We start from the raw sequence: 27,954 nt of genomic DNA, 5'->3' as shown, positions 1-27,954 counted from the left end.
TTTTTTTCAGTAGTTTAAGAAATAATGAAAATACTTCAACTTCATTGGGATTTAAAAATAAGTGCATATAGGGAGTTCCTTGTGCTAAAATGGAAGATGATCCTCTCTGAGGGATGCTAATGAGAACCTCAGAGGAGAAGGGAGTGGTTGAGTGATCCTGACTCCTCATTTGCCCACATTTATACTTTCACTAAGTCTGGGTCTTATTTCTGGCCTATTTCGAAGAGTTACATCATACCGGCTCCTTATACGCAGGAGAACGGGTGCCGCTATCATACCGTGACCTCGAGCTAAACCTCAATCGTGCGTCTGGAATACATCGGTAGGCACGTTTGACAATACGAGGCCTGAAGGACAAGATAAACTGAGACTGATTTCAAGCACTTCGCCATTCAGGCTTTTCTCTGTGTCTGACAGACACAATTCTGATAAGCATCCAACCATCTATTTTCTACACCACTTATCCTCTTCAAGATCGTTTGGGAGCTGAAGCCTATGCCAGCTGACTGAGCGAAAAGCAGACTGCAGGCTGTGGACTGGTTGCTCAGGCATATATACAAACAGCATTGTCACTGGGCTGGACATGAACTTAATGATAGTTTGTGGAGCTTTCTCCTAAAACAAGGACCCCTGTAATAAGGGTTGAACCGATTACTTAACTTGTAGGTAAGTCAACTACTGCTCCACGTTGATATCCATACTTTGAAATTGACAAACCGCTAACCATAATGTTTTGCGATTCTGTCTTCCAACTGACCAGTCTCCAGAGAACTCAGCCGAATGCTGTTGTCGCCTTGAAAAACGATCTTAGGCGCTGTGAAATGTCCATTTTACAAGGCAACACAATCTTCAAGAGTACAAAATAAGTTGGCTGTATGTACATTTTGCTCAACCTCCTTCTTAGCTTGTTTGTTTTTACAGCATAATTTGCGTGATGTTGTTGTACTTGAATCACCCGGCATTGTCACCTCTCCTGTGTTCGTCTCACTGATCTGTAAATATTACTGGATAACCGATAGCCCATACACACCCGTGCAAGCCGCTGAAGCGACAGGGCATCCATCTTACTCCTCCCATCTCGCGAGCAGACTACTGTTTAAACTACTTTGAAGAGCCCCTTTTCTCGCTCAGTTACTAGAACCCTGTTGTTTCTCCTAAGTACTGTCTATTTTGATACTGCAAATGTATAGGATTATATCCCGAGAAACGTTTCTTGGGAGGAGTAATATGGCGGCCTTGCAGCTTAAAAAGTCTTGACCTATCGGCTATTCAGATTGATTCGTCTTTCTTCACTGATTCTTTTTCTACGCTTTCCATTAACTCCCTGTGGCACCCTCGTGTCTGCTAGTGAGTTTATTCCCAGTTTTAGTTTGTATTTTGTCTTGTTTTGTACTTTGTTGGCTTTTTGTTTTTCTTCATATTAAATTACGTTAAAGAGCACACCTGCCTCCCCACGCTTGGGTCAACAACCTCCCACAAAAACTGTGACATTGTTTCCTCGGTTTTGATTTGTTCTCGTCTTAGAATGTTTATACCAAGTAAAATGAAAATTGTGACAAAGAGAAATGTAAAATGAAATTGTAGTTGAGTTGCGACGTTCTATCTTACAACATGCTATGGAACACGAAATGAGACTAGCAGTCAGTGGTGCAATAAAGTTGGAAACCACTGTACGTACTGTGCTAAAAAAAAAAAAAAAAAAAATGTATGACATTAGTTGAAATTTCAAGTCGTCCAAATCTCTTCTCCATACTCAAAACCGTTCGCCATACTAACTGATCTTAACAATGGAAAAGAATGGCATGTGTGCATGGGAAAAGTGTCATTTCCTGTATCATCTTATATCAAGGTACAAATATTAGCATCTCCACCCAGACTCTTCATGTTTTTATTTGGTGTACAACAACACACTCTCATGTTTGATAAACTCGAGGCAAGTTTCACAAATTGTCCTTTCAAAAGGTTGCAACATTCACAAGATTAAATAACGTCTGAGGGGAATTTTACACAGCAGACAACAACATCGCTTTAATGTGTCCATCAAGGCTCTTTGTTTGTGGGTGTGATTGATTTGCTGGGTAAACATGCTAGTCCACTCCACTCCTCCCCCTCCTCCCTCGCCACTTGGCTGTAAAATAAACAGCAAATGGATAAGACAGTTACCTCTTTGATGAAACTCATGAAGCGGCCGCCGAAACGCCAGGGTTTGTGGCGGTGGCACTGCAGCGAGTTGACGGTCATCTGCGGCGCGTGCTGGTAGGAGACGGACACAATGTGGACCGCGTCGTAGGTCAGAGCCGCATCTGTCTGGAATAATGGGGTGAACATTGTTTCAGATGATGCCTGCCAAACAGGAAGTGGAATAATAGTGTACTGAGCAACCGGAGTATTAGTGCAGATAAGCATGACAGAAAATAGATTAAATAGACTTAATTAAATAAATTATCTATCTATCTATCTATCTATCTATCTATCTATCAGCAAGCTAGCTAGCTAGCTAGCTAGCTTGCTAGCCAGATCGACTTGAGTTTTTGCTCTAATCACTATATGGCGCTCAGTCCCAAGAAAATTCTTTTGTTGTGTATTATACCAGACCATTATTACACTTTTAATCTCACGCACCCCGTGGAGGGCACTCACATGGACGCCCACGCTCCCGAGTTTAGAATCTCTGCTTTAGTAGTTATTAATCATCTCATTTGCCAAGTTTCTCGGACTCAGCAATTTCAGTATGGTAAACTATACAAAATTAGATAAGGCAAATGAGCACCGCGTGTTTCTCTAATGATAACAGTGTGTCTAATAAAATAAAATGCTCCAAATTTGGATTATTTGCTCTGCACTCATGTGGACTGCATGAAGGAGGAAAAAAAAAAAAAGAGAGATCTGTAATCCTTTCAAGAGCACAGTGAAGGTGTTTTTGAATGATATGGTCAGGCTATGTTCAGCATTTTAATTACAGATAAAATGGATAATACCATCGCTTTCAAGAAGCGGGCTTTGCCGTCAATGGCGCACGACTTATATTTGATTTAAATTACAAGAGCCTTTGGACATTGAAGATCCTTTTCAGGGCCAAATTGTGATATTAATTGTAAATACTCAGAGCTGCCACTGAAGTCAGATTACCTTTTGTCTGTCCGTTGCTCCATGCAAATTGTATATTCTGCTCGAGACGTAACACAAAAGTGCCTTGATGAAGGCTATTTGGACAGCTGAAGAGGGAAGATTAAACAAGCTCACAGTGACACCACCCAAATTGTTGATGACAGAGCCAAAGAGTTGGATGCCTCCATAACGGGGATTGTCATGTTTGTCTCTCACCAAACACCGTCAATTCTAATAATTTGTGCTCCCCGAGTAAAAGTGTCATCATGGTAAAGTTCTGAATCATAGTGAAATAATCGTGCAGCAATGAGCAAGGATGTACAGTACTTGGCACTGACCTTTCTGGGTTCAGGAGATAACTGATGAAAAGTTTATAGAGTATCAAATGTTCATGAATATTATTGTATAGCTACTAAAATTAACAACACAGCGCTTGGGTTAGGAATTGATAAGAATACTGCTTTTTGAGAAAGAAATCAGACAGATTATGTCTGACAGCAGTGATAACCAGCAGGAGAGCCCGGGTGTTATCAGAATTGAATTAAAGGGAACATTTTTCCGATTCGATCACTACATGGCCTCTTTGCCTGCTTTGTCTTACTTTCTCTTCTGGACAAGGCAGGAGAATAGAAGAAAAACAAGAATTTCTAACTTCTTTGTTTTTATCCAATCACAGATCATTTGGTAAGATGTGCTCTGGAATGGCAATTGTTTGCTCCACTTTCTGCTCCATGTTATGTTTCATTAAAAATATTCTTCTTTCCTTTCTGTACTGAATGAGAACCGAATTGTAACCTTAAAACCAAGGTAGGGACCGGTCCATGATTTTTTGTGCATTTACTAAATATTAGGGATGTAACGATATTCAAACATCACGATACGATATTATCACGATATGAAGCTCACGATACGATAATTATCACGATATTGTGGGGAGGTTGGCGATATTTAAAAAAGGACACAATATTGTAAAAAAAAAATGAGCTCATTCTAAAAAAAAAGCATGTGCTTATGTGCTTTTGTACATAACAACAATACATATAAACTACCTTCAATCTCTAATGACACTTAATATTGAGGCACTTAATCGCTAATGCAAGCCCACATTGAGTTATTGCACATATTGACTTGCTTCAAAGGATTTTACAATCCCCTTCATCTGACAATTAGTGTATTTTAAACAAAGAAGGGCCAAAACATACCTAATGAAAATTAAACTGTACTAAAAAACTAGCCATCAGAGGGTGCTAGAACTGCACAAATGGAAATCAAACTGATCTTTTTTTTTCTCAACAGATGTGTTGCTTGTAAATATCGTGAACATGACGACGACGATATTGTGGCAGTTTTAATATCACGATATCGGCGGTATCTTTCCATCCCTACTAAATATAGGACCAAACTATTGATGTAGCACTTTCTTAAAAGTAAAATATGTTCTTGTAATGGTTTTATTTCATTTATAAACCTCAAAACATACCGTCATGATGCCCTCCAGGAGGCCCGAGTCAGGTTTCGGTGGCATCTGCCTCTCTATGGACCACTTGTCCACAATGGACGAGACCAGGGGGTTGTCCACGTTGAGGATGCGGAAGCCGGTCATGTTGACGCCACAAAAGCGATACGGCTCCAAATCAATGGCCATCAGATCCTTTTGAGAGACACGGGTGTAAAATAGGAGAGAGTCTCATTTAGTCCAGCCATGCTCGGCATCTGCCTTTCAAGTATTCATCCTGCGTGCTTTTTCTCCTCACATGAAAAACAAAATGACGCAGCTTCTGATTAGAGAGATCTATATTAAGATCAAAATAAAGCCAAAGGATGGAAAAACAGTTGTTTTTCAATGCCATGCCAGGAAATCTAAGCCCGATAAATGGATTATAAAAAGGCTTCTCTACCTGCGACAAATCATACAACATTCAGATTTGTGGGGAGAAAAAGAAACATGCGTACCTAATGTAAAATGCCGTGAATAACACATACCCGTGTAAAATACGCCCACCTCAAAACTACTCTAAATATATATATTTTTTTAATCTTTGCACTTGTGTATGATATGCTTCAGTCTCTCCGTCGACCCCGTCATTGACAGATGCCCACATTTTTCGGAGAATGCTTTATAATTCGAAGCCTTGAAAAAAAACTACATGGACTGAGCAGAACTCGTCTGTAGTGACCTGGATCGATGGACGAAAACCTACTTCAGTTGGTGCTCAGTCCAGGTATTTTTTTCGAGTCTTCGCGTCATAAATTCGCCGAAAAATGTGGGAATCCGTCAACGACAGGGCCCACGGAGATAATACATACTAGGGGTGTGAATTGCCGAGTACCTGAAGATTCGATCCGTATCACGATTCATAGGTCACGATTCGATTCAATACCGATTAATCCCGATATGAATTTACAAGTCGATTGTTACGATTTTTTTACTCAATTTAGAAAATACCATTCGGTAAACTTCTACATGTACACTGTAAGATTTGTATGAACATTTATTATTTATTGATCTGAAACTTCAGTGTTATAACTGTGAGCCACTGTATTTAACAACAGGTTGTAACCTTTTTCATGTTAGAACAGCATTGAAATAAAATATTAAGGCTTAATGTTCCATTAATGTAACGTTCTTCCATGCTTAAGGTGTGAAAGTTAGACGTTTTGTGGATTATTTTTTCATCAAAAATGGATGTTAAAAAAATCGATTCGGCTGCCTATTGAATTGATTCGAGAATTGCTTGGTGGAGTATCGCGATATATTGCCGAATCGATTTTTTTTAACACCCCTAATACATACATTCCCTCGATTTGCTGATAGATCATATCAATAAAGTGTAAATGTTTTTAAATCCAGGTTAAAAGCTATACTTTTTTTTTTCCCCCATACCTGATTAAGGTCTTTCAAATTATTTTTAAAATCACGTTTTTTAAACTCTTGCTCTTTCCCTGTATACGTATTTGTTGTAATTTTGGTATGCTATTTAAAAAAAACATTTTTTTTACTTATTTATAGGACAGGTATGCCCGATAAATGGATTATTAAAAAGATTTTTCTGCCTGTGAAAAATCACACTAAATCCAAAAAAGAAGTTGCCTCATAAAGTTTCCTCATAAACTTTACGGTTGGCATGTTTGCCATTAAAAACACACTAAAAATGTTGGATCATTGTTGTACCCTTAATAATTCATTACTCCCATTCCCTCGGCAGGCAAAAAGCAATTCAATTTAAGATGGTGTAATTTCTGGGGAAGCCATTGTAGGCGAAGTGCGAAGTCACATGTTGACACATGTCGCGGCGTAATGGGCCGGGGGGCTTGGGAAAAGACATTTGGATCAACATAGATATTTCATTAGCACCCTGTGGGGTTAGTGCCAGGCTAACGGCAGCGCCTTAGACACTTACCAAAAAAAAAAAAAAGAAACACCACCAGCCGCTGAATTATTTCTCGTCTTCACTCCATCTCCCGACTTCGCAGTACGGCGCCGGCTTTTTATGAGCACGGATCAAAGTATATCACTATTGTTCGGTGTGACATTCCGAAATGCTCGGTAAAGTAGATCGGGTCGCTCTCCGAGCTTTTGAAGCTAAGAATACAAACTAAGTGGGACAGAAATGTTGGCAGACGTACAATACATTTCTTGTGACATCCTCGTTTCTATTAGAGCCTTTTTAGGGTGTCACAAAAGCGTCTTGTTCCAATTATAAGTTCACATTGGCAGCAGCGGTGCCTTTTAACCGGCGGCGGCGCACAGAATCCATGCCATCCTGGAAGGCTGCAGCCACACTATTAGGTACACCCGCACAATCCAACGCGTGTGAAATCCTACAAAAATAATCATTCTCAGGCTCGGTTGACACAGTCTGAGCGGTATAAATTTAACAATGTTAAATGAGCTCCCCTTGGCGAATGCCATTTTGGCAACCAAGTCTTCCTTTTCTTCATTTTTATGGGTCAGTGGTTGCAGTGACCTCCACTGAACCCCTGAGGTGGACTCACCGAACCACTGGAGTTCGAGCGGGGTTCAGAACCACTGCCTAATGCTGCATTCACACCAAAAGCGGGGAAAGGCGTCTCGGCGGCGCGTTTGCATTGTAGTCAATGTACTTCGCGCACACCGGAACGAAAGTGCGGTGCGCAGCAGCGAAAATCCGCACATTCGTGACGAAAATCCGCACACTCGCACATTCGCCAAAGTAAAAAAAAAAAAACTGAACTTTTTTCGCATTTCGCCTTGCACACGCAGTGTCCTCTCTATTGTCACCCCGAGCGCAACAACACGGTCAGCCGGGGCAGAATGGTGAGCAAAGAAGTAGCATACAGTCTTCCCTCGCCATAACGCGGTTCACTTTTCGCGGTCTCGCTGTATCGCGGATTTTTTTTTAAGTGCAATTTTGCATTTATTTTTTTTTGCAGTAATATACCCATTTTATAAAATTTATGAAGTTTTGAACATTATCAATGTTTGAACAAGAGAGAAATGTGAGAACATGTAAATGCCTCAATGAGAAAAGTGTCTAAATTGTGTGGTAGGGGATTTTAGAGCCTTAAAACATTTATAAAAGAATTGTAATACATAAAGCTAACTACTTCGCGAATTTCATTTATTGCGGGTATTTTTTGGAACCTAACCCCAGCGGAAAACGAGGGAACACTGTACAAGTACTTGTAAGTCTATTTACTTGCTCTTTAACTGTACCAAGGTAGCAGCAGTGTTTATCATCCGTGCCAAAGCTATTTTTACAGCAATTGACGGCCGCCAAATTGCCACTAAAAAAAAGCGAAAGTGCTATCACGTACGTCAAAAAAGGGGAAAATAGTGCCACGGCTGTTTAGTCCCAGGAAAGAAGTGGAAGTAGTCGGCGGTGCTCACTTTTTGCTGACTAGCTAAAGTGCTCCATGGTCGTTGTTCACCAAGGGACACGCCTCCTCCGCTCCGGTGCGCACGAAAACACGAATGAGCGGCAATCGTTCCAAACAACTCTACGCGAAGGAAGCGTTCCAGTTCGCCTTTTCAGTTTTGCTGTGAACTCAGCATAAGCCCAATTTGGAGAAAACACTGCTTGTCTTTTGGGAAAAAAAAATAACCCAATTTGGGTCAAAAAGTGATCGCTCCACTACTTGTGGCAATTTTACCCAGCTTCCCCGAAAAATTGGGTCATTTTATATAAAACAAGTTGGGTCAAACTGACCCAAGAAGCTCCTCAGTCCATTTTTAACCCAAGTTGGGTTATTTTTGACTGGCCTTTACTCCAGTCCACATGGTAATAATACAAATATCTGAGAGGTGCACTGTGTAAAAAAAATAAATAAATAATAATAAAAAATAGCGCCACCTCACACACTTATTAAACACTTAAAAAATTCTGTGTTGTTTCCCAACCCATTCGCTGGGTAACTGTTTGATTTTGAGCAGATAGGATTGCTTTTACCCAACCTTGTTGGATCAAAATCTTGATCTAACGTGCTGGGGATAAATAACCCAGTATTGGCTCGGTTACTTTTGGACTTAGTTAGCTTTTTCACCCAGCAGTTTTAAGAGTACACTGCAGCCGGATCAAAGCCACTGTTCCTACAAAGATATGATTTAATTAGAGATGAGCAATATATAGCGCAACAATTTGTTGTTTATTTTTTTAAGACATAAGTAGAGATGTTCCAAAGACATGATGCATGTCAAAACAATAATTGGCCATGCTTCAGAGCATGAAAGATGACACACATCAGGGACGGGCCTCGATGTCATCACGCATTATCGCCACTGACTGGCCGGGTCCGCAGAGACAATCGGTGTGTGCGTGTATACGTGTATGTGTGTGAGAAAAAGAGACAATAACAGAGGGCGAAAGCAACAGCTTAGAACATGCTGCTATTCATTCCCAGTCAACATGTTTATCACCAAGATGGTGGCGAGGGGCAGCAATTGCTTCCTGCTGCGGTTGTGCTCATCGTCAAGAAAGGTTGCAGGGGACACGACGGGGATAGAAGTGACGTTTAAAGCTAAATTGACTTTTGTTGTGGCAATTGAACGCTTAGGCTATTCATGCACAATGCGCTGTTTGACAACAGGGGTTGTTTCCTTATAGGCTGTCATTGAAAATATGCTATGGATTATTTTCTAATTGGGAGAGGAAGTAGGTGACAATTAAAAATGAGAGCATATTTTATACATTATCTCACAAAAGTGAGTACAGCACTCACATACAGCTGTTTTTGTTAAGTTCTGAGAGGTTGGATACCAAAAGCGCAGACACAAATAAGATTTGAACTCTTTATTTGCATAACATCGAGAGGCGTAGAACAAACGACTAGACGAGAAACAACGAGAATGCAACGAGGATCACGGGACGCCACGCCCCCTTGGGCTGTGGAGATGCACCATAGAACAGAGGTAATAATCCGACAAACACACACTTCTCAGGCAGCTACTACAGACAGTGAATCGATCTGATTGGTAGTGACTAAGTAAAGGATTAAAGATTGACATCACAAAGCTCCTGACATCACATAGCCGTCACATAACTTAAGACCAGTTGAAACTAGATGCTATTACATCAATTCCAAACACACTTGACCTGACGGTCTTGAACCCAAACCTAACAGGTCATGAACTCAAACTTAACCCTGGCGTGAGCCAGACATGACAGTTTTGGGATAACACTGAAACAACTTGGTGTAAAATAGTGTACAGTTGATATAATGGTGTAAATTGATTGCAAAGTAACTCAACATATACAGCCATTAAGCTAAACTGATGGCAACAGAAGTGAGTACACCCCTAAGTGAAAATGCCCAAAGTATCAATATTTTGTCTGGCCAGTTTGATGTATTTTGAAATATTTATACCTTCCGTTTGAGGATGCCCCTCAGATGCTCAATAGGGTTGGAGTCTGGGCTTGGTCAGTCCAGCTTCATCTTCTGCCATGCAGGAATACTGCACAGTGGACCATTTTCATACTCTGCTTCAGCATGGCATGTTTTTTTTATTTTTTTTTATTTTAAGTTTAAAGAAAAACATGCATCTGTTTTTGTTAGTTTTTTTAGCTGGATGTTTTTTGCTTAAAAAAGACCGGAAAACAAAACAAAAAAACATGATAAAATTAGTTACATGTTTTTTGTAATATGAAAAATACATCTGATATGTTTGCTTTTCATTAAAATTGTTAGAAGAAATTTCAAAATGGAGATATGTGCTTTTGTAATAAATATTATTATCTGTCAGTGAAAAGGCTTGTCTCCCCCATCTTCCATGAAAACATTTTAACAACTAAATTGTTTGAATTTACTGTTATTTTCTGTACAAACCTGTCTTTATGTTGTCAGTTTGGCATTTGCACATGTTCATTTATTTAACACGAAACATTTACTGGATTATTTGCCCCATAAAGGCTCGCAGAGGACCGCATTGTTGTCTTTTTTTTTTCAAGCTCGGGAAGCCACATTTAATTTTCGCTGATGTGCTTTATGGTGGCACCTCAAAAGAACACGCATCGACTTGGCACATAAAAAAGGAATGTTCACCGCGACGACTAGCGCGCGACACTCTATTACGCCTTCTAGGTCGTCAAAGAAAATGGCTCCGTAACAGACTGCGTAGCAAAGCCCGTTCGCAATTAGCTGCTATTCATCAAAAAAAAATGGGAGATGAGAACAATTTGCATTAATGAGTGTGGTACATTACCAGAGTGGTGAAGATGTAGTGGTAGTATTCTGTCATCATCCCCATGGTCTGGGCCTGGAGAATAACAATGTAGGGAAAAAAAATTCAGAAGTAACAACTAAACACCAAAATATCATTGGTATGATTCAGCAGAAATGACGTCATCAAGCTAATTGCTCTTACCAAACCAAATGTAAGTCCTCTCTGATTCGCATTATTCATCTTTTCAAGGTTTTCAGCTGTAATGGAGTGTGTCACTCAAATACAACCCTGTTATTTATGTTCTTAGAATAATATATTAATATCAAAGTTTTCCTTTTATTATAGCAAAGTTTGTTCTTCACCTGTTAGCATAACAACAACCTAGCATGTGCTCTGGCTAAAATGTCAACATAAGTACTGTAACCCTGTAGTGTAATTACTTATTAAAAAATTTATCTTGAATTGTAAAGGGAATATTTTTGAGACATGTTTTTCTGATGCTTGAGTAGCAGTAACAGTTTTGTGTCGAACAGCAAAATATATGATATGACTGACAAATATCTCATAAAAAGTGATAGTGAGCTGGAAACACCAAATTTCATGCTACATGCATTGTCCTCCATTCCTGAAATAACCCATATGCTGTATAAAGTGCATCAATTTTTGTGATATAATTTTTTGTCTAGTTTACCATAATATTTTCCTCATGTCAAATGCATCTTGGCTCAATAAAGGTTGAGAAACGCTGCTCTAGCCAGATCACACACAAGCTGCGTAAAATACACTGTATGCAATGTATACCACAACAGCAAGTTTATGTTTCAAATTCAATTAAGAGCACTATTTTTTTTTATTTTTTATTTTTTATTACATTTCAACATTCCATCATTGCCACTTGTTTTTTACTCCAGTGACGTTCTAAGGCGCCACAGTCCCATGGCGGCTGTGCGTTGCTGTTAATTGTTCCATCTGCTGTAAAGAAAAGTCAAGGTTACACGCTTTAAGGAATGCCAACATGAAGGCAAATATGCCTCTGTTTCTTTCTTTCTCTGCTACCAAACATTGAGGCAATAAAGACATATTACGGCCTCTTGGAATTGTTAGTTACTATATTTTTATTGTGAGAATTCTGAGAAGTGAATCGTCTTTTAAGTGTGACGAAAAACTCACCAATTTTGGCAAGGGTTTGTATGCTGTACACAAAATCGAGTGGATGTGCCCCATCATAACAGGAAGTGCAAAAAAGTCTCAAGAACTCATCCCCTAATTCAGTGGCGGTCCTGCCATTAGGCGGTTTAGGCAGATGCTACGGGTACTCGTGAGCAAACATAGCTCTTTAGTTAAGAGAATATAATGAAAGCGCTACTATGCTGTCCTGGCTCAAAGTTTAAAAAAAAGATCAAGGTCAGACTCTCAGGTGGATTTGCAGGCTGATACAGCAGGGACGTAATAAATAAACTGGGCCGCTCATGCTGAAGCGAAAAGTGAAGCCGGCGTCGGCCATCTTGCGTTGCCATACTTACAGGAAGTTGACTTTTTCACAGCATACTTTTCATGTTATTTTCTTCCTCTATAGTGAAAATACCACTGTGTGACACCCGGTTGTACCAATAAGTATAAAATAAGTGTGGGAGATGCTCTAAATGCAGATTTCATTAGTAAGAATGTGAATATAAATTTTCTCTCATAAGGTACTGAGTGCTACTCAGATTGATCTGCATCATCAGAACCAGTTGTCAGAACCATCAACAATTAAATGAAAGCAAAGCACACAAGAAAAAACAATTCTTGTGAAATGTAAACTAACTTCTGCAAGTCCCTATTCACGATAGTGAGATAATACTCTGAATGGTTGATGCAAACAATTAAGTTCATTCTTTGCTAGGCTCTCATTATCCCATACAGGGATTTATTGTAGTACAATTACTACATTATTAATTTTGCACTGCAACTGCGGTTTTAAAATTCCAGAGATGTGAAGATACCGTGTGCCCTGTGTGAGTTTATGATGAATATTTCGTGGTTGGTCTAATAAGTTGCGCGGTGTCAGGTTTGTGGTTGGTCTAATAAGTTGTGCACGCTCTGGGGGGGGGGCACTGCCAGAAATCCTGCCTAGGGTGCCAAGTTGCTTAGGAACACCACTGCCCTAATTGAACAGGAAGTCGGCCCTTTTAGTTTAAAGCAGCCATTTTGTGCATCTTCCAGTTTTCATAATAGGGAATTTGATCAAATTAGCCCTAATCAGAAGGTTGGTATCTTAGACAGATGCTAACTTAGCTAATTAGCTAACCAATCTCACAACCTGTTTTTTTATCTATCTGAGGGGTCGGCCATTTTGTCGACTAAAATGACATCATAGTGTAAGTGCTCAGCTTGCGAACATCAACTGATTTCTGGTTTTGGTCATGTGACATTGGATGAAAACAGGTTATTTATACGCCGTAAACACAATGTTAATCGGAATACAATGTTTAAATTAGTGGGGACATCCAGAATATATTGTCAAGACCATTTTGGACTTGACTTCACCTTTAACCAATGCATTTCAGGTCGTAAGCGACCCTGCTCGCACTTGACAACAAAGGGCAGTAATTCCTTTTTTTTTTTTTTTTTTTTGCTGTTGTTTTTTTTTTTTTTTTTTTTTTTTTTTTTTTTTAAATCACCGGGGAGGACACACTTTCCCATTTTCTCCCGTCCAAGCGGCAGACGGAACTCGAGCTGACAGATGCATGTTGATGTGAGCACGTGCAGACAACTTGATGGCACCGTGGCATGACAAAAAAGGCTGTGAGTGTGTGTGTGTGTGTTCTATCTACATGTACTACACTTCTAGTGTTGTGATGTTGAAAGCCTGTTTAAAACATAATAGCATCGGAGACACTTTGTCACATACACGCACACGCAGACACACATCTGTTGTGCCTGTCAAAGTCACATTACCCGTAGGCTGAGTGTCCCGCCTTGCACTCGTTGTCGTAGATTAGGTCGACCTTTAAATTTGGCTGCAGTTGTGTTGTACGCTGGCTGACAACATGGAAGTGCACGAAATTCATTTCATGTTGGCTTTCATCAAGCAAGGCTTTATGTGAGCTCTTGGTGGAACCAAATGTTTCGTTACCAGCTGTGCTACTCAAATATTGTTACCCACATCAGGAAGAATGTTTTGCATCCGTCCCAACTCACCACTGCTATTATAAACCTATAGAAACATATGTCTTTGAGCATGTCCTAGCAATGAGAGCACCACTGCCACCTACTGTAGTGGATGTGCAATTACATTTAATTCTAGTACGGGAAAAAAATAAGGGGGGGGCTCAGCCACAACAAAAAAAACCCAAAAAATAACAAATGAAATTGCATCCTATTAGGGATGTAACGATATCCAAACGTTCCGATACAATATTATCACAATATGAAGCTCACGATACGATAATATCACAATATTGTAGGGATTTTGGCGATATTTAAAAAAAAGTCACAATATTGTGCTTTTGTACATAACATCAATGTTATGTTATTATTATTATTATTATTATTATTATGTTTTATTATTATGTTATGTTGTTAATGCAAGCACACATTGAGTTCTTCCACATATTGACTTGCTTCACAAACATATTATGTTCCCTTTCATCTGAAAATTAGCATAGATTTTAAACATAAAAGGCCATAACATCTCTAATGAAAATTAAATTGCACTAATAAAGTAGCCACTAGAGGGTGCTAGAACTGCACAAATGGAAATCAACCTGACTTTTTTAACAGATGTGTTTCATTTAAAAATCGTGAACATGACGACGACGATGTTGTGGCAGTTTTAATTAATATCACGATATCACGATATTGTGCTTATTGTTACATACCTACATCCTATGTAATATTTTGACATTTCACCTGCAAAATGAAAATTTCATTATTTTTTCCATTTCTTCTAAGCAAAATGTCCTCATAATTATTATTCTTATAAAAGTTCCAAATGTTTTCTTGTAATATTGCAACTGTTTTTTTGATAATCTGACATTTTTTCCCCATTAGTTTTATTCCTCAAATATCTGTAATTTTCCCCCACAAAAGCAAGATATTTTGCTCAAATTAATTATTGCAATATTGTTCTTACAAAGCCCTTGCGACTTTTTATGAGACACTAAATATAAGTTGATGATTTGCTGCTTTCACAAACATTTCATCACCTTAAAATAATCAGATGTCAAGTTTGTGTTTACATCACTCGTGAGAAAACTTGAAAATGACTCTTAACTTTCCCGCCGAATTCAAAGATGGTGGCATACCAACACGTTTGCCATGAAGGAGAATTGTGCCTCAAAACCTCCTCTTGATTTTTTCCTTTGTATAACGGCCACGAGCGGATTTACGTCAACTTCCATCCCAATAACTTGGGGAGGAGACGATGCGTTTTTGTGAGACCTTAACACAAAGTGACAGCAAACTTAATGCAGGAGGGGAAGAGGATATCTACGGACTCGCTTGCATGATTATTTACATCCTCGGCTCGCATTCATCAATCCGTCCACTTTCTATACAGCACTTCTGACTCATGACTTGGAACTCGGGTTGTGCGTCTAGCCTATCAAAGACGATTCAATATGTATCACGCTGGCTTTCCTGCAAAAACAGGACCGCAAAAGAGACGGATGCTCCGGAGCGTCATCATAAGCCGCTATCATTCTCAGGAGAAGCTGTCGCATTTCACCTTATGAGCGTTGGAGAGCCAATTCCTTTGCTGTCTGTCAAGATCAGTGAAGGAAATGAAGAGGAGGGACGGGCGAGGACGGCGCACGCCGCTTGTTTTGCTCAAGCCAAGGTGCAGAGGTCATGTTGCGGGATGAAATATGTCAAGTGACACCAAAAGCTGTCACGATGGAGGACGCCAAACCTCCGCGACCAAACAGCGCAGGTGGCAGAACTGCTCGCGCTACTGTACTTAAGAAGGCCAGTAATTGCCCCCAGTTATTATGTCTGCCACCACACCAGAAGGATGTCAAATCCTACGTTTTTCTTTTCTCTTTTTGCCATATGTTTTTTTTAAAAATCATTTTGTCAAATTATGATATGTTAGTTTTTTTTTGTTTTTTTTTTCTGGTCATGTTTTTATCGGGTTTTGTGTTTGTTTATGGTTTTTTTGCATTTTCATTTACAGTCTGTTTTGTTTAGTCAGTTTTTAAAAAAATATGTGTTGTTAAATTTGCATTTGTTGTTGATGCACTTTTTCAAATTCAAATATTTGTTTTGTTTTGGTATATGTCAAATTTAAAGTTTGTAGTCACATTTTGACGTTTTCATATAAAAAGTTTGGTGAATTTTTTAGTATTTGTTTATTTATTACAGTTTCCTTGTCACGTTTTTATTTTTTTGGCCAAATTTGGAAAATATTGGATTGTTCACTTTTATATAGCCTGTTTTGATATCTATTTCCACTTCCGCATTTATTATTATTGTCATTATTTTTACTAATTATCTAATTTTGGCTTACTTTGCCATTGATTGAAGTGTTGTTGTTGTTATTAATAAAAATCTTTCTCAAAGTTTGTAGTTTTTTGTGCGTGGATTTTTTTTTGTTTTTAAAAATTGTTTTTGCTGTTTGTTGTGCTGCATTCTGTCTCGCTCCCTTTTTGGATTGTGCCCCCTCGTCTGATGATGTTGTGCTTTTTGTTTCTCCTAGTAAGTTGTGGCGTTTTTCTCGGTAATCCTCGTTGCTCTACTTCCCCTTTTAATTGCTTTTTGTTTGAACTCTGTTGCTATTCTTCCTACTTCATTCTTTTTTGTCTTTTCCCTGCACGTTTTCTCCTTCTCATCAGTTGCTTGTTGTTTTTTGTTAGTCTTTTCTATTTATTCTTTTACCTACTTGTTAATAGCTGCGTTTTGTACTTCTGCACTTTATATGAACTCATCTCAGTGTTATTTATGGAGCACTTTAACCTACTTGTCAGTAGCACCTATTTTATTTGGAATAAGGACTTTGAGTAATTCCTTTTATGCTCTGTGAGCTGCTTTGGATAGATTAAAAAAAAAAAATCATTACAGTAGGGAGTAAAAAGTCACTTTACTTCCTACCGCTGCCAAGACATAGACATGGTCAGAGGTTGAGGCCGACCTGCTTGAGGATCTGCGCGGCCATGTGGTGACTGCAATCGAAGATGATGCGGAACTCGCGGCTCCTCTTCATCTCCTTGAGGAGCGGCCTGGTGTCCTGCGTGTCCACGGGCAGCTGCCGGATCTTCAGCCGGATGTTGTACCTGGACGGCGCCATGATCAGTTCCTGGAGTCTTATGAGTCCTGAAACGGACATCGACCACCACCATTGGTGAAAGTGGACAACTGCGCAATGGCTTGACTTTCAATACAAGAGCTGGATCCAAAATCCTTCTCAAATTTAGATTTTTTTTTTTGGGGTCAATTTTGTAGGAAAATTTGGCTAGCTTTTTTAGCTATGCGGTGTTCCCCCGCCCACGTTTTTTAAAATCAGACTGGATTTGTGGGTAAGTGAGTGAAAAAGGCGCTCACCTGTGCTATCGTCGTAGACCACGGTGGCCGTTTTCCATTTGAGGAACTGCACCAGGTCCAGGATGGCGTAGCTGAGCGACGAGTAATCCGGATACAAGTTGGCGTAGAAGGTGTCCCTGTTGTCCATGGGATGATGCTTCCAGCGCACCTGCACGTGCGGCACCTCCAGCGCGTTGCAGATGGACTGCACGGCATTGGACGACGAGCTGTGCGACGGCCCGAAGATGGCAACCACGCCCAGCGATAGCTGGTCACAAGCTGCCGGAAAGAGTCAGTTCTTTGATGACTTCACTTGGGATAAAATGCAGTCCTTTTGTTAGATTTTCATTGTTTTGTCACTGCTGGGCAGAAAAATCCTGATTTTTTTTTTTTTTTTTTTTTAGTGTGTTTTGATAATTGCCTGATCATTTTTGGGGGTTAATCTTTTAGTTTCTGGTCAAATTTATTTTTATCATTTTTAGTCACATTTAGTAGCTTTTGACAAAAATTTGTAGCTTTTTTGCAAAGTTTTACCCCCATATTTTTTTGGGGGGGGATTTCTTGAATTTGTGTTTTGTGGCATTATTATTATTATTATTATTATTATTATTATTATTATTACTATTATTACTATTATTATTATTGTTGTGTTGAGGTGAAATCCTGATTTTGTGGCATATTTTGATAATTGTTATTTTTTTAGTTTTCTTGTGAAATTTAGTTTTTTGGGGGCGGGATTTGGAGAGTTTTGTCAAAATTTCATCGCTATTTGTTCTGTTATCACATATTTTTGTCAATTTTTTTGGTGCCGTTTTTGCTAGATTTTAATAAATTTCTTGTCAAATTTGTGGTTTGAGTAAAATGTTAATGTTTTGTTATGTCTATTTTTCATTTTGATCAAAATATGTTTCAATATTTCATTTTTTTCCCCAAGTTTCCTTGTCTTTTAAGTTTTTATTTTATTTTTGCTGGTCAAATTTTAGGTTTTCTTGTCAAATTTAGATTTTTGTCTTTTTTTTTTCTTTTTTTGTCAAACTTGAATATTTTTTTGTCAATGGCCATTTCTCCACATTTGTACCATGTTTTTGGTCAATTATTTATTTAATTTTTTTGGCCATAATGAAATAAAATTATGCTGATCTCATTTTGATATTGTCAAATTGTATTATTTGTCAAATGTTTTAAGATGTTTTTTGGTCACTTTTTGTTTGTTTTCTCATTTTTATCAAAAACCAAATTTGCGCTTGCCGACTCGCCTTTCCTGGACGCCTCGAAGCTGTCGTAGATATTAATCCTCTGTATGTCGTAGGTGAGCGTGGTGTTGGGCAGTAAAGTCCGGTTTCTGTTGATGTTGTTGACGGCAAACTTGAAGGCCAGCTCCTCGGCGCTGACCAGGGAGGCGGGGCCATCGGTTTGCTCAAAAATCCCGCCTGTATAAAAGCATTATTAAAAAACAAACAAACAAAAAAACACATTAGTATCGATCATGTTCAAAAAGACCTCGTGTGACTTAATGGAGGGAAAATGCAGAGATAAATACACTCGGAATCTTTGAAGTGTGAAGCCGTAATGGATTGAAGCACCGTGTTTTTGTTCCATCAAGGGGGCAACGCGTCTTAGTCGCTGGCCTCTCCGCTAACGTGTCCTTTCATTTCAAGACAAAAGAGGAAAAGCAACCCGTCTGCATGCACATTTTCACGTGTTTCTTTCTGCAGTGCATATTCAAAACACAAGCACACTGTGATTCATTCATCTTGGACGAATTATTGGAAAACTGATTGATTGATGAGGAATACTGTATGCTTGTTGTCCTTTGAATTGAAGTATGAAGTAATGAAAAATCTGTCTCATTCTTTACATTCTATTTAATTGTAGTAATACTACATACAGAACAATATTGCGGAGTGCTACTTTTCTTTCTATTAGGGGTCTGGTCGCATCACAACTAAGCTAGCGCGATGCAACGCGCACACGGCCCGTTGGAACTCCTCGCATTAAAAGTAATGAATCCTTTCCATTTTGCACAAGGTCTAAATCTCATTAGAGTACATTAAGTAATTGCTGGAGTATACACTAATTTGACTGTTAAAGAGGGCAGAATGCGCATTTCTCAGAAGCACTTTAACAAATTTGATCAGCTCCTCGCAAAAGAGGAAAAGCCTTTGGATAATTCGCTTTTAGTGAGCTGCCATTAGTTCAGCGTGCGAGTATCGTTGTGTGAGGGACTTGTTGCGGTCAAACAGCACTTTTTTTAAGCAGACATTTCTACTAATGGAACCACTAAACTCCGTCCGTGTCTGACAGGAGTTACAGTGATTAGTATAGGAGTGATAAGTAGTAAGACAAAATACACTTTTAATTGTTAATTTTAAACTGACACTGCTAATTTGGGCCCTAAGATCCGTGAAATAGTTTCCTAAAACAGACAAATGGAAAAATAATGCATATAATGAATACATTTATTAATTAATTCTAAACCGATGCTGCTAATTTGAGCATAAATTGAGCATTGTTAGACAAATTGATGTGGATAAATACATGCATATGTAAATATATTAGGGGTATCAAAATGAGTGCGTTAATTTAAAGTTTCTTTGATGCCACTAATTTTTTTTAACGTGATTAATCACCGCTCCTTACTTGGAAAGCCTATAACTGGGGGAATTCCAGCCGCAACGCAGTACTCACGTCCACGTCAAAATGTAGCAGTAATAAATTTAATAAGAAAGCAGATATTTGTGGAGACTGTGATAAAGTTGTATTTTACAATTTTAAAAATGTACAGAATTTCATTAAGTCAAAGATTAGATAGCTCTTGATATGAAAAGAAAAATGCACTCAGCTGTCACCAACATCTTACAAATGCAATTATGCCATCTAGTGGCAGAAAATGACCAACACAAATCAATTTCCCTATTTTTTTTTTACCGCAAAGTACATCTTTTGAATTTTAACTCAAGTTTATGAATCATTATGAAATTACTGTATTAATGACTAAAAGATTCAGCCATAAGCCATATTTCTATTAGTTTATTTTTTCCACCTTTATGTACTATACGAGTATGAAAAAAAAATTGTACATCCATCCATTTTCTTGAGCGCTTATTCCCCACAAGGGTCGCGGGGGGTGCTGGAGCCTATCTCAGCTGGCTTTGGGCAGTAGGCTGGGCACACCCTGAACTGGTTGCCAGCCAATCACAGGGCACACAGAGACGAACAACCATGCACACTCACAAGCACACCTAGGGACAATTCGTAGCGCCCAATTAACCTGCCATGCATGTCTTTGGAATGTGGGAGGAGACCGGAGTACCCGGAGAAAACCCACACAGGCACGAACCCGAGTCCTCAGTACTGGGAGGCGGACGTGCTAACCACTCAACCATGTGCCACCCTGTATTGTACATTTAGAACAGATATAAAATTTGTGATTAATCGTGAATTAACTTGAAATCGTGAGTAATTACGATTAAAAAATGTAATTGCCTCACACCCCTAATACATATATATATATATATATATATATATATATATATATATATATATATATGTGAGAAGTTGGAGTTTACCATGTCCACTCTGTCATGTTTTCATCAATTGCTATAAAAACCGTTTATAAAAAATGGAAATATATTTGTTAAAGAATAAACTGTTTGCTAACTGAATTATGTTTGTAAATGAAGATTCACCACATACTCAGAAAATACTTAACATTGGCCAAAAATGTCCACCCTGTCAGCAAGATTACCAGAAAAACAAAGTATGTTTAATACAATGAAAATCTCCAATTTTTTTTGAGGGAGCGTGAAATGGAAAAGTCTCAAAGGCACCTGTGATATGAATATAATATTTACTTTTTAATCACTGATCAGCAGCACATGGTCTACAGTAACCCAAAGGATACAGTATTATAGACAGCAAGTGACATGTACAGGCCTTGAAGGGACCAACAATGACATGCGGTCCCACGTCAAAAAGTGACATTTTAGCCCGCAGATAGCGTCGCAAATAAACAACAAGACGACAAACCGGTCCACGTGTTGAGCGAAGGCGTGCACGCTTCCGCTGTTGTGCCTGCGAGCCAGCTTAAGTCGGCGCGCTCTCAATGGCGCCGGGTATACGGATGAAAAACGCGTATTTTTAACATGCGTTGACTGACTTCACAGAGAGAGAGATGTGAGTGACGGACGGAATGACGGCGTGCCAAACGCGACGGCGCCTCGGGTTGTTTTGCTTTTCGCTTTCATGCTGCCTGCTGATTTTGTTTCATAATGTTTACCGCTACAACTTTTGCATCCTGTAATTTGACTGAAGTCGGTAGAACAGGGAACATATTGGATGGGGATTTTTTTTCAAAGCACAAGCCACTTTTTTTTTTGTGTCCTGCTGTAATAGCATATGCATAAATGTGTGTATTCTGTATAATGCTTGGATCATGCTGAAACCTCTTTTTAGAATTTGGTAAAATTCGTATTTAAAAAACAAAAGTGTACCACATGTAGTTGTTATTTTTTATAAAATATTTACCAATCTAAGGTGTTTAAATTCTCTTTGAGGATATAATGTTATTACTTTAATAAGGTTCTAATAATTACCGCAAAAATCCATCATATAGTGAAAAATCTGCGATAGATGAATAGTAAAAAAAACAAAACACACACAGTGAAACAGCAAAAACGACAATAACAATAAAATTGTCATTTCTGGGGTCACGTCAGGGTCAAGTTTGAGTTCATGACCTGTTAAGTTTGGGTTCATGACCGTGAGGTCAAGTGTCTGTTTTGAACTCATGTAACCATCATCTGGTATCAACTGGAAAGACGCTATGTGATGTTATGTGATGTCAAGGACCTGTGTGATGTCAATCTTTAATCCTTTACTTAGTGACAACCAATCAGATCTATTCACTGTCTGTAGTAGCGTTCTGAGAAGTGTTTGTGTTTGCCGGATTATTGCTTGCTGTCCCTCTGTGCAACTCTCTTTGTTTCTCATCTAGTCAAGTTTGTTCTACGCCTCTCGATGTGACTAAATAGATGTGTTTAAATCATATTATTGAACATATGTTATTTGCTTCAGGGAAAAATTCAGCTGTATGGTCTGAAAACAAAAAATGTTTTTCTCATTTAATAGCAAGTTGAAAATAACAAATGAGGCCTGTAAATCATGCATCAGATAACAATATTATTAATAACATCCAATTATGTACAAAAGGACATTCATGACGATTTTCTTTGTCAGTGTTTGCGCCAGCGATGTCCAGACTCTTCCCACCGAAGGCCACATACAGAAAAAATGAAAAGAAAAATGGAGGCCACTCCACCTTGTGTTTTATAAAACACAGTAAAACAAATTCAATTTGCTTGAGGTCAAACATAAGCTTCGCAGATAAATATATTTAAACAAAACAAAAACAGCTATGTGCCGGTGACAAGGCGAAGTTATTCTTAATCATGGCATTTTTTTTTTTTTTTTTACATTAAAAAATGGCACATTCAACTTTAATTGCACCTTAGAATAAGTGGCGGGCAAAAATATGCACAGGACATAAATCTTGTATTTGGTTTTATTAACATCACTTGGTATAGGAGTTTATCTAAATAAATAGCATGATTACCATGTAATTACTATGTAGTAACATGCCATATTTAATTATTTTGGGGCAGATCGTGCATTTTAATCTGTCGTCTTTACATATTAGCGTAATTGATTGTAATAATCTCAGTAAGACAAAAAAAAGCCGTACTATGTTGTAATTACTATGTATTAGGACAGCTATTTTGTAATTCTACCTTTTTGAAGATATACGACTGCTCTTCTCTCTCTGTATATATCTATATTCTATTTGATCTAACTAATCTCAATAAATATCTATGTTCCTCTTTAATTAATATTTAATAACAGATTGGGCACCATTTTGATCCTATTAGATTGTGCGACTATATAAAGTGTCCAGTAACTTTTATAGTTGAATCTAAAGTTATTCACCATCCTGCCAAATTTGTAGTTCTGAAAATGACACAATGTTGGGTTATTAAAGAATGAAAATTCATAACTGATAATATTTTGCCTCATTTCAAAGGATCCTCTCAACTTATGTACATTCCAGTATGTAAGTCTGGTAATATGAATAATTTGGAGTTTAACTGTCAGTGCGTGTGCGCAGATCATCTCCAGAAAAAGATGTGGTCGTATTTTTGTTTCTTGCCCATACAGTGGCTTACAGTATGTAGGCTCCATTGAGCTTGTTAGAGCAAACTGCCAGTGCAACTATCTCATTATGCTTGTTTTTGTGTTTGGAATCACCACACTCTGCCCCTGAATAGTTTCCTGTCTCCCCCGGAGTCAGACAGCGTTCGCTTCCACAAAAAAACAAAAACACACAAAAAAACAGCACAAACAAAGACAAAGCACTAACCGGGCCAACATTTACAGCCAATTCTAGGAGGAATGCAGTCGCCCATAATTATTTGTAACAACACAATAACAATAATCTCGACAGCCCCGCATGAATCAATTTGTTAGCTTTAATTAACGATGGCTATCGTAAAAGGAAATTAAAAATCACTGCTCTGGTGGTAACAAAGCTTAGCTTGTTAATCAACTCAAATGTTCCCAGCTACTAGCTTTCATTCTTAGCACCGTGCTCACACCTGTCTGTCAGATATGAAGCTAAAAAGACACTGTTAGCATTAGCATTAGCATTAGCATTAGTGTGGATGTTTTCTTTGGTGTTTAATCAATTCGTGTTAAAATGAAAACCTTCCTCAAATAACCACCATCTTTGAATGTCAGCTCTTGGTCATTAGTGGAAGTTATGAGTCGTTGCTGCACGGACATTTTTTGAAGATAAAATAATCTGTAAGACATTCATTTTGTATTGCAATACTGTCAAATAAATGTGAATTTATGTTAATTGTCTTTTGGTATAATAGATTGTGGAATACTTACAGATAATTACTTAGCATTAGTATTAGCATTAGCAACAACATGGATGTTTTCCCCTTCTGTTAATAATTGCTGTCTATTAGGTTCGTCATCCGTTAAGAAAATTAAACACCTCCCTCAAATCAAAATCATGAAAATAAACAGACTGTATACACTCTTGTTCACATGCATGTGTCAAAGGCAGAGATTAAAGTGTTAACTGCTAAACTCATTTGAACTCCTTGGATAACCAAAACAGCAGCTCTTACCAAAGCATGTAAACATCCCCACAGGTGAATTAAAACGGAGCCTGTCCACATGTAACAATATTCATTGTTTGTCAAGTTAATTTTTGCATTTTGTAAACTATCAATGGGTTGGGTTTTGAGTAATACACAGCTGTTTGATGTAAAAAAAAGAAAAGAAATGGCCTGTTTTCTCCAAATGACCTTCCCTTTTTATGTTAAAACCCTTCAAAGTGCTTGCGGCTCAAAAGTTGCCTTTCAGTTACTACAAGTAATACAACGTGATATTCATCACTTACAAAGCTTAAACTGCAGCTTTGCATGTGTTTTGCCACGGATTATGACGGTCATTATTAGTTGGAAGACTTGAAGGCATCCGCCATGAATTAAACATGACATGCATTTGCCCACCTTAGGGCTTGACAAAAAAAAAATAATGATGTCGTTATTTGAGGTAAAGAATGTATAGTTAATGCTTGTGGCTGGCTTCCATTTGTCTGCTTGATGCCTCTATCGCCGTCATTCTTCTGCTAATGGCGTGTTTAACTTTGTGTTGTCACGGCCGAGTGATGCAAATAATCGTCGGCACAAATGATCGACTGGCATCATTAATAAACTACATCAATCTGACTAGCGTATTTCCGCGTTTATTGTTGCAGGCACATTTTTTTTTTTTTTTTTGTGGTGAACTTACCCCCTGTTTTTTTTTTTTCTTTTCTAATTGAGGTGTGGTGTTTATTTATTCGCCCAGTCATCAGCTGAGATGTGCCTAGTCCTAATGAGTATAGTACATTTTTGTCTCAGCACAATTATATTGTTTCTTGTTCCTGCAATTACTGTATTCACATGGCAATTAAATGAGGTATGGTCTCTATTTGAGTAGGGCGTTTAGAAAATACATTTTTTTTTTAATATTTCCTTTTCCAGGCAACAAACCCTTTTTATTTTTAGTCACTGATTAACTGAAGAATGGCATGTACTCGAGCTTGAGTGAATAGAGTCTGAATCAATTTATGAACAATATATAATAGCTGTCTTTTTTTTTGTCTTTTTGTTTCCACAGTTGGTCACCTTTGAGTGTGGCAAATACAGCATGTGACCTGCACATATGGTATCAATTTGAGTGGCGGCTCTGAGGAAATAGATGGATTTGTTTATAAATAGTATACCTGCGAGCATGGTGTCTATTCGAGTGGAGACTGTGGGACGCTATGTATTTATTCATAAACATCTTAACTCATTCACTGCCATTGACGGAAAAAGACGTCAATGTCAATTTTTTTTTTTGCTGGCCTGGCAGTGAATGTGTTAACAACCCTATTTTTATGTTAACTGCATTTATCCACCTGCGGGTGTGGTGTCTATTCGAGTGGAGGTTTTGAGGAAATATAAGTACCAGTAGTCATTTATTTAGAAACAATGTACGTTCATGTGTTTAAAGCAGAACAACTTTTCTCTCACTTCTTTTCTGTAACCTAACTTATTTAAATTCGGCATTATTATTCACCTGGTAATTTATTGTGGTATGGCATCTATTTTTTATTCTATTAAAGGTGGCTTTGACATAATACCATCTGAATTCATTTAGAAATAGTTCTCTTTTTGATGCATTGTCATTTTCTTGTGACCGAATTTTTAGGATTTATATATTTTTTTTCAACTAGCTATTTTTCTGAGCTACGGCATCTATTCAAGCAGATGTTTTGAGGAAATGCAGTATGAATTAATTCATAAACAATATATAGTATTATATATATTAGGGATGTACCGATAAGGGCAATATCATGATATTGTGAAATTAAAACTGCCGTAATAACGTCGTCGTCCTGTTCACGATATTTAAAAGCAACACATCTGTTAAAAAAAAAAAAAAAAAGTCAGGTTGATTTCCATTTGTTCAGTTCTATCACCCTCTGGTGGCTAGTTGTTTATTTTTTTAGTGCAATTTTAATTATTTTAGAGATGTTTTGGCCTTTCTATCTTTAAAATCTACACTAATTATCAGATGAAGGGGAATATAATATGCTTTTGAACCGAGTCAATATGTGGCGGCACTCAATGTGTGCAGGCATTAGCAAGTAAGCGCCTCAATATTAAGTGTTATATTAGAGATTGTATGTGGTTTGTATGCATTACTGTTACGGACAAAAGCACATTTTTGTGCTTATTTTTAGTGAACTAATTTTTTTTTTAACAATATGGTGACCTCTTTTAAATGTCGCCAACCTCCCCACAATATCGTGATAATTATCGTATCGTGAGCTTCATATCGTGATATTGTATTGTGATGTTTGCATATCGTTACATCTCTAATATATATATATATATATATATATATATGTATATATATATATGTATGTATAATATGTGTCACAACTTGGAGTTTTTCGATTTCCAAAATTATTATTTATCATTATTATTCATGGAGTAATTTCCTTTTTGGCTGTAAAGAAATGCAGTTGGAATTTTATTCATACAAAGTGTGTATTTCTCCCATTTTGAAAGCAGCACCATCCTATTTTGACTGTTTCTTGCATCTTATGAAGAGTGGCCATGAACAAGCGGGGGAGAGCACGTTTTCCTCGCACATCAGCCATGTAACGCAACGGGAACGTGAGATAGCGAGAGGCTAATAGAAGATGTGAGTTTAAATATAACCCAATGCTTTGAAGCCATCACGATTGGAAATGAAAGAAAGTGATTCAAGAATGGGTTCTTTTATGGTCCAAAGCGATACGTCAGGTAGCGAAACCGTGTCGTGAATGTCGGCAGCTTTTACACAGGGTCATTTATTATCATATAAATTGAACACGGGGCCGTTTTAATTATGTTCCACGCCGACGTTCCACCGAGGGCGGAGAGGCGCGCTTATTTATTTGATACGATTAGTGGCGCTCATTGCGACGGCCTATAATGTCGCTGGAGCTCCTCTGTCAGAGTCCCGTCAGGTAACAACACATTTGTAAAATCTAATTTTATGCTCAAGCGCTTCCGCTTCGGCAATTTATCGTAGCTATCGCTCAGCCGCTCCTGCTCGCCACCAAGCCCAAGTACCACCCACTCCCTCTACTGTCTCCGCCCACTCTTCCCAGCTTCGTGAAGTGTTTGGATCCCATAATAATTCCCAAAACGTTCACGCGGGATAATCTGTCAGGACACTCAGGTCGGCATGCGTCGAAGAGAAAATGACTGCTCCTTTCCTGATTATAATGAGGGCACACTAACAATTAAATGCGCTTCCACTAGTTGTCACAAGGTACAATTAACTGCATATTTACCTGTTAATTAAAATATTCAATTGGTATTCAACTAAACAGAGTAAATAGAAAAATTGGGGGATTATTTTTTTTTTTTTTAAATCTTTCAATGTTAATTTACACTGTAGGCATTTAAAAAGATTGGCTCTAAGAGGGAACAAATATAGTATAATATATTTTAGCCTGATCCTGACTAAAACAATCACATTTAATACAAATACAGTCAACTATGAAGAGCCTGTTTCCTGAAAAGGTTTCGTGAAAATGCAGCGGTTTAGCT

The 27,954-nt window shown here is 38.1% G+C and overlaps 2 protein-coding genes across 3 annotated transcripts in view; one reads left to right on the top strand and one right to left on the bottom strand.

The window, feature by feature from the left end:
• Positions 1-27,954, top strand: part of zc3h12aa (zinc finger CCCH-type containing 12Aa) — a 315,343-nt gene that overhangs the window by 94,601 nt on the left and 192,788 nt on the right. The gene's annotated exons all lie outside the window — the stretch shown is intronic.
• Positions 1-27,954, bottom strand: part of grik3 (glutamate ionotropic receptor kainate type subunit 3) — a 109,303-nt gene that overhangs the window by 36,302 nt on the left and 45,047 nt on the right. For both annotated transcript variants that reach the window (XM_077526147.1, XM_077526146.1), the window contains 6 exons: positions 18,505-18,678; positions 17,270-17,527; positions 16,860-17,041; positions 10,787-10,840; positions 4,589-4,759; positions 2,164-2,307 (listed from right to left, as the gene is read on the bottom strand). In XM_077526147.1, coding sequence (XP_077382273.1) covers positions 2,164-2,307; positions 4,589-4,759; positions 10,787-10,840; positions 16,860-17,041; positions 17,270-17,527; positions 18,505-18,678 — 983 coding nt within the window. The remainder of the gene's footprint in view (positions 1-2,163; positions 2,308-4,588; positions 4,760-10,786; positions 10,841-16,859; positions 17,042-17,269; positions 17,528-18,504; positions 18,679-27,954) is intronic.

The sequence above is a fragment of the Festucalex cinctus genome, chromosome 7 (assembly GCF_051991245.1).
Source record: "Festucalex cinctus isolate MCC-2025b chromosome 7, RoL_Fcin_1.0, whole genome shotgun sequence".
Taxonomy (NCBI): domain Eukaryota; kingdom Metazoa; phylum Chordata; class Actinopteri; order Syngnathiformes; family Syngnathidae; genus Festucalex; species Festucalex cinctus.
Note: the sequence above shows the minus strand (reverse complement) of the source record. Positions and strands in the feature narration are given on the sequence as shown.